Below are 8,437 nucleotides of genomic sequence, written 5' to 3'. Positions count from 1 at the left end.
GCATTCCAACAACAAATTATAACCTGGCCTAACACTGTATTTCCATGTGAGCTTGGAATGGAAGTAAGAACAGTTACATGAAAATTATTAATTGAGCATCACAGGTACTAAGCAGAATGGATAATCTATTGATTTTAAAGAAAGAAAGAAATATTTTATTCAACGACACACTCAACACATTTTATTTACGGTTATATGGCCTCAAACATATGGTGAAAGACCACACAGATAATGAGAGAGGAAACCTGCTGTCGCCACTTCATGGGCTACTCTTTTCGATTAGCAACAAGGGATTTTTTTATATGAACCATCCCACAGACAGGGTAGTACATACCATGGCCTTTGATATACCAGTCGTGGTGCACTGGCTGGAACGAGAAATAGCCCAATGGCCACACCGCTATTGATTTTAAAGATTAAAAATATTCTCAACGTTGCAGCTTTAGATTATAAAATATTTAGGTTTTATTCAGTGAAAATTGTTTAAAAGCGGAATACCGAAATCTTAAAATTAAAGACAAACTTTTACAATATAATCAACTCAACTTTTCTTCTTTCACATTCTTAAAGATAGCAAAAATATAAATTTATGACTTAACTTTCTAGTAAAACTTGAAGTGTCAATGTCGCCATTCTTTTAAATGTTAACAATAAAAGTAATCAATATGTAACAAAACAAACTTAACAAAGATTCTGAAAACTGTATGCATAGAGCATAACAACAATAAAACTCTGGAATGCATAACACTGAATAAAAACTTTTAAAAGTTAAGTTTTAGTTTCATTAACAAGATGCTGTATTAACGTTTAAAACTTCTATTACACTTCGAACAGTGGGAAATACTTCATTAACTTTTGGGAGACTGGAAACTGACTGACTGCTCCTGAAATAAAGAAAACATTAAAACTAGAAATAATATCAAACCATATACCCAATAAAAACAGTCACATCTTTTAAAAACAACAAACAAGCCAAACAACAGCCCCCCCCCCCAACCCCCCCCCCCAAAAAAAACAGAAGCAATACCACAAGACATTTTTATGTTAATTTAATATGATGAAAAACAGTTTGTTAGTAATGTATTCAACAGCACTACTTCCAGTTTTCAAATTCACAAAAACAGATTCTTCAAAAAATGAATATCGGTTATCAATTATCACCTGACCAAATGACCACACATTCAATACAGTTATTGCATCGAGTTCCAGGTTCTACATGGTTTCCCAGGAGATCATCACCTACTCCTGATGAAGTTGCTACAGCTGTGACCAACATTTGAAGATTATTTTGTAGTTATTTATCACTAATAAATGTAAAAAAATAGCAGAATATGGCACATCTATGATAATGAACCTTTAATGCACTAAAATAAATAAATACTATCTCTCATAGTTTTTTAACATAAAGAAAACAATCAAATTAGTTTTTTTCTCCACTATTGTTGTTTGACTAAAGAAAAACTACCAAAAACAAGATTACCGGTGAGGTTCATGATATGCCCGTCAGGAGTTTGATGGAAAACCATATGATGTTCAGAATATAGACAAATTATTTTATTTATTTGTATCACAGAGACCTAGTAATTGTATGTAACACACCACCATCCCAAGTTCCTAAATGTGAGGTTTGATGGTCATGTATGCATCTGTATGCAAGATATGGTTCAGACAAGGATTTACTGTTATGTGCCGCAGACCATGAAAAGTAGGTCATAGTGACCTAGTAATTGTATGCGACACACCACCATCCCAGGATGTTCCTACATGTGAGGTTTGGTAGTCATGTATGCATCTGTATGCAAGATATGGTCCAGATAAGGATTTACTGTTATGTGCTGCAGACCATGAAAAGTAGGTCACAGTGACCTAGTAATAGTGCGCGACACACCGCCATCCCATGTTGTTCCTACATGTGAGGTTTGATGATCCTGTATGCATCTGTATGTAAGATATGGTCCGGACAAGAAACAGTTAAGAGACTGACGTACAGATGGATGGACAACGCCATACCATATAATATGATCCATCATAGACGGGCGTATAAAAAGAGGCTCACCGTTTTACATTCATCCACTGCTTCGTTACAATGATGAATGCATCAGGAGCTCCAGATAACATAGCTTCAAGTTCTAGCAACTAAAATATAAAACTACATGTAAGTCAAATGTCTTCATGTCATTAAAGAGACTAAAATGAAAATGTCGGATTAAAACTTGTAAGTAACATGAAGTGAAATTCCACCACACTATGGCCTTTGATATACCTCTGTATCACTGTTTTTTAATTTGATGAGTTGCAAGAACAAAATGGCAAAATATCAAAACAAGTTGATTCTTAATAAACCAGATTGTCATATGGTAATTTGTTATGCATTTATAAATTAACTTTGCTTCTCTAGATATAGTCAAAAAATACTTTTAAATCATGCATTTAAAAAACAAATGAAACCACAAATAGTTGGTAACAATTTTAATCTATTTAAAGTAATTTTGAATTTCAATAACATTAATTTTATTATCACTTGTAACATAGTATGAATGTCACCAGGGATAAAAATATACACTATTCTGCTATTCCCCCAAATAGTTATTTTTAAAATGGAACAATGAAACAGTGGTTAAGCCATCAGACTACAGGCTGGTAGGTTCAGGTTTCACAACCCAGTACCGGCTCCAACCCAGAGCGAGTTCTTAAGGGCTCAATGGGTAGGTGTAAGGCCACTACACTCTCTTCTCTTTCAATAATCACTAACTAACTAACAATTAACCCAATTTCCTGGACAGACAGCCCAGATAGCTGATGTGTGTGCCCAGGACAGTATGCTTGAATTTTAATTGGATATAAGCACGAAAATAACTTGAAATGAAAAATGTTCAGTCAGCAAACATTAGGTTTTTTGTTCAGATACCACTTCAAGAAGTCTTATTGAAAGAGACTAGGCAGCATTATTGTAATTCTTTAGAATAGTGGGAAAAAGCATTTATTTGACCCCAAGTGACATGAACTGTTTATAACCATGGGTAAGTAATAAAGAGTATTTACTTTTCCTGTTGGTATTTTGCCAGTCACTTGTCTTCCTAATGACATAACCAGACCTAAAGCCATGGAGTATGCCACAACACTGGAAAACAAAAAGGTGGTGTTTCAGACATTAAAACATATTTTGTTCAAACTTACAATTAACTAAACATGCAAAAGCTTGCTAATATACAGAAACATTATGTGGAGGTAGACAGCGAAAGAAGCTGAAATATAGGAGCTACCAGACTGGGAAAAAATGAGAATGAAGTCAAGGGGGCAGTTGGTTAAAATAATAAAATACAAAATATACAGAAGAATTTAAGAGTTTATTAATCTGATCTTGACTTCTAAAAATAATACAATGGAGGCTAAAATAAGTATCAGTAGTGTTCACAATCAGAAAAATTAAATTAAATGACTTGACTTAATTTCATTCAAGCAATCCCATTAGGTTAACAGCAATAATTTTTGTATCTCCAAGACATTTATGGTAAACAACAGATCAAAATAAACTACTTTTACACATTTCACTTGGATCAAATTATTCATAACTTTGTGAAGAATAATAAACACCCAATTTCATGTACTAAACTGATTGAGCTTCAAATTGAGCCATATTTTCTACATTATATTGCAACGTAAAACAAGTAAAACTACAGCTATGTTGGCAAATTGAAAACAGTAGGGTTGTTCTCTATTCTAATGAAAACATACGGAATGCTTACCTTGATCCTCGTGTGAGTGGCATCAGGTTATACAAGTAGTAAACCAGTGAGAGAATCAAGTTCATTATGGAGTCCACATCCTTAATAAAGAACAGATGAGAATAATGACAAACTGTATTCATTCGTTCAAGAAAGGGTTATGAAATATAATTAAAATAAATTTTGAAAATAAGTTCAAATTATCTTAAACGCGCTCTGTCACGGATGGATGACCTATTACTGACCCAACAAAATAAGTTCAAATTATCTTAAACGTGCTCTGTCACGGATGGTTGACCTATTACTGACCCAACAAAATAAGTTCAAATTATCTTAAACGCGCTCTGTCACGGATGGTTGACCTATTACTGACCCAACAAAATAAGTTCAAATTATCTTAAACGCGCTCTGTCACGGATGGTTGCCCTATTACTGACCCAACAAAATAAGTTCAAATTATCTTAAACGCGCTCTGTCACGGATGGTTGACCCTATTACTGACCCAGCAAAATATTATATGACAATATATACATTTGATTTGTACCTAAAAGTACTTTATTGAACCATCTACATAACCACCATATCACACTTATTTTTGATATTTTATAAAAATAATTGAATTATGGGTACGGTCCATAATTCTGAGAAAAATAACGGCTATTTGGAGACCAGAGGTATGACGTATTATATTGAGTCACGTGACGGGCATTCCCCGAATAACCACAGTGCCAAAATGACTTGCCAAGCTCGTGTAACGAGAACGCTTGACCGACCTCTGCAACGTAGGGTAAATAGAAGAAAAAAAAACACCAATGAAAATAAGTTATTAAAAATTAATAAAAACATGTACTGAATGATATTAAGCTTATACATTGATTTATTTTAGTAACAGAAGCATGTTAAACATCGATAATCCCGACTAGTTAGGCCTTTGCATCTATAGGTAAATTTATCGTTAGTCGTACGCGAAAAACTCTAAACATCTGGATCACAAACACCGTCATTTTCCACCTTGTCAAATTCATTATTATACAAAATATGCCACAACAGCTGACTTGGGATAGGAATTGTTACATTTTTAAAGAATACTCTGAACTAGACAGTGTTTATATACGATGTGACTATATATACAAAGGCCGTGTCTATAGCCTCCACTAACGTGGGCTGGCTATATTCACAGAAAAAATTTATATAGGCGGTAAATAAGTACATGTATTTTATTGATCCATATTTCCGAACCATCTGGAACAGGAGGAATACATACTAAGTACTATACGAACAGTGCATTTTCTGAACAGGGGACAGGGTGGGGGAGTATATGAATTTAGTGGACCCTTTTGTGTACGTTTTCCATAGATATATGAATAGCATCATATTGTCCCTACAGTACTAACAAAAAATTAATTATAATAAATAAATAAATAAATAAATAATAATAACCATAACAATAATAATATGATGTTGAATAAATAAATAAATAAATAAAAATAACAATTACAAATTATCAGCGGCTGAGGTAGATTAACTGAAAGAGAAACTAACTACGGACAGTACACAAACTAACAACAGGGCTTGAACTTAATAATTTTTCACTGATTGCAATTTTGAGGCTGCTTACGTAAATTTTATAAAAAAGTTAATTTTACTGTAAATAAATATGACTAAAAGGTTATTTTGCTGTATTTAGTCACATTTCAAATGCTCAAAATTGCAAGGGCCAATAAAACTCAAAATACATTTTTTTAATAGGCTACTAGTAAAGCTTAGACCACTCCCGGGTCCCCCTCCAAATTTATGTAACGTTTCTGTAAAACCGCCCCCACCCACCCCACCGCGACGTGATTTTACCAACATTATAATACATGTAATAATAATAATAATAATACACAATTACTACTACTACTACTACTACTACTACTACTACTACTACTACTACTACTACTAGTATTATTATTAGCCTACTACTACCTTTTTGGGGTGGAGGGACGGTGTTTTATCTGGAGGAGTTTTGGCTATAAAAATGCAAGATTAACATGCGTGCACACACACACAAATGGCAGGCTGAACTTGTCCCTGCACGTAGAACTGGATTCAACTGGGTTAAGTAATAATTAGCCAACCTTTGGATGACAAAACATGCAACAGTACACTGTTTTTTTACGCTATACATTAAAACCGAAATACCACTTTGCGAACCAGTCACAATAATTTGCACACGTGCCTAATAATAATAATAATAATAATAATAAATGGTGAGTTCATGTTCCAACTGTTTATTATTTTATTTCAGCGTATTTGCAGTTATTCTCGTCATGCAATAATATATTTTTTATAATTTGCCATGTATACTACTCAAAAGAATTTAAGGGTCAAAAATGTATAACCAAATAAGTTTTAGAGTGTATTAGATTGATGATGTAAACTACACCAAATTTTTTATTTATTGTTCCATATTTACAAAAAAACACAAATAAACGTCACTGTATACAAGAAAGTCACATGACATGCTGTCAAAGTTGAAGGTTGTCAAACATGGATTTTACACATTAGAACATTCGTTTAATAGTGTGTGAATCCACCCCTGGCGCGAATACAATCAACACATCGTTGCCTCATGCTGTTGATCAGACGTCTGAAGAACTCTTGGGGAATGGCCTGCCACTCTGCCATAAGAAGTTGACCCAGATCATGAAGGTTGGCCGGAGGGGCATAGTTATCCCGAACTCTCCTGCCTAATTCGTCCCAGGCGTGCTCTATTGGGGCCAAGTCAGGCGAATATGCTGGCCAATCCATCCTGGCGATACCTTGTTCTCTGAGAAAGTCCGTTACCACCCTGGCGCGGTGGGGTCTGGCATTGTCATCCTGCAGAACTGCCCCGCCGCCAATCTGCTGAAGGCCTGGGAGAACCAACGGCCGGATAATCTCATTCAGATAGCGGATTCTATTCAGATTGCCATCCACCACATAGAGGGGGGTCCTGTGGTGGATAGAGATGCCGCCCCACATCATGACGCTGCCACCACCGAACCGGTGACGTTGTCTAACGTTAACGTCAGCGAAGCGCTCCCCAGGACGTCTGTAGACACAAACCCGACCGTCGTTGAACTGGAGACTAAACCTGGACTCATCAGTGAACATCACTCGACCCCACTGAACACGTTGCCACCGCAGATGAAGCGTGCACCAGTGACGTCTGGCCGTTCTGTGACGTGGTAGGAGTGGTGGTCGAACAGCCTGGCGACGACAGCGTAGATTATTGGCTCTCAGATGATTGCGTATGGTTTGATCAGACACTCGAGTTCCAGTCGCAGTCCGCAGATTGTCACGTAATCGGCGTGCAGTGGTTGTGCGTTGACGTAGAGCCATATTGGTGATGTAGCGGTCCTCTCTATTTGTACTGCTTCGGGGTCTTCCCGAACGTGGACGATTTCGAACAGAATTCGTTGCTTGGTACCGTTGCCACAGTCGGCCAACGACACTCTGACTGACACCAAGTCTCAGAGCAACATTTCTTTGCGTATTGCCATCCTGAAGCCAAGCAATAGCCCTTCCTCGATCTTCGATAGTCAGTTGAAGTCGTACCATTGTCAAATTTGGAGTGTGCACCGTACACGAACGCAAGCTCCAGTTATACGGAAATTCAGCATTGGGAACATGGAATACACATGCAAAGCGTGCAAATGAAGCGCTTTGTGAAAAAAGCAAGTTATGGGCACTTAGCAGACCTTTCGCTTTCACCCTAATTTACGTGCAAATGTAAGCATGTTTTCGCCATTAGAACTAGTCGATAGTGTCAATGACAGTGGATTTTAATTCATTTATGGGTTGCTTAGACCCACTTTCGTCAAAATGGAACAATACCATGCGTGACATTATGGTCTAGCTAATATAATTGACATTCAGAAAATAATGTCGAAAATATCGTCTGACCCTTAAATTCTTTTGAGTAGTATATATAGCCGGCCCTCATTTGCCAAGTCTCTATACATGGCGATCGTTTATATAAAATCCACAAATACATTATACGGTTGTCGTATATATAGCCTCATCACTACGAGTCTGTTTTTCCGTATTTGTATGACTTTTTACAAGAAGACTTCCACATTTTAAAAATGAAGTGTGTCGTGGAATTCCCTCGATCGTAGTTCAATTAAAATGTTTTGGATCATACAGTAACTAGGTTTGGTATTCCAAATGAATGTAATTTCCATTTATAATGCATATTTAGAGAAACAAGGCCCATTAAATCTGTAACTGAGCTCCTTTAAAGTTTCCTTTTTCTGAATTAATGAGTGCAAAATTACTGCAAATGAAAATTAATAGAAAGATTAATTTGAAATTTGTTTTGGTGAACCTACTAAATTGTCATAAATTTTATAACGAGCTATAATGAGGTAACTGCAACATTTGTATTGAAAATGAAAGGAAAAAACCTGTTACCTGCTACTCTTATTAGAAATTAGCATAAACAGATAACATACCACATACAGTGGCCTTGGATGTACAAACATTTAAAATGGGAAACAACTCAACAGACTATATTCAGCTTCTCCAAAGTTAGTTTTCTTTAACAACACCTCTAGATTAATTAATCATCGGCTATTGGATGTCAAACATATGGTAATTCTGACATGCTGTCATCAGAAGAAACCTGCTACATTTTTCCTAATGCAACAAAAGGATTTTTTATATGCGCTTTCCCCACAAACAGG

General features: G+C 36.0%; 1 protein-coding gene across 3 annotated transcripts in view; it reads right to left on the bottom strand.

The window, feature by feature from the left end:
- Positions 1-299: 299 nt before the first annotated feature.
- LOC121371279 (tetratricopeptide repeat protein 13-like) overlaps positions 300-8,437 on the bottom strand; it is a 28,835-nt gene continuing 20,697 nt past the window's right edge. For 2 of the 3 annotated variants that reach the window (XM_041497051.1, XM_041497052.1), the window contains exons 22-25: positions 3,747-3,826; positions 3,043-3,121; positions 2,057-2,136; positions 300-884 (exon numbers count right to left, since the gene is read on the bottom strand). In XM_041497051.1, coding sequence (XP_041352985.1) covers positions 785-884; positions 2,057-2,136; positions 3,043-3,121; positions 3,747-3,826 — 339 coding nt within the window. In that variant the 3' untranslated portion in view covers positions 300-784. The remainder of the gene's footprint in view (positions 885-2,056; positions 2,137-3,042; positions 3,122-3,746; positions 3,827-8,437) is intronic. The other variant, XM_041497053.1, reaches the window with a different exon arrangement.

The sequence above is a fragment of the Gigantopelta aegis genome, chromosome 4 (assembly GCF_016097555.1).
Source record: "Gigantopelta aegis isolate Gae_Host chromosome 4, Gae_host_genome, whole genome shotgun sequence".
NCBI lineage: Eukaryota > Metazoa > Mollusca > Gastropoda > Neomphalida > Peltospiridae > Gigantopelta > Gigantopelta aegis.
The sequence above is the reverse complement of the archived record's forward strand: the minus strand, read 5'-3'. Positions and strand labels throughout refer to the sequence as shown.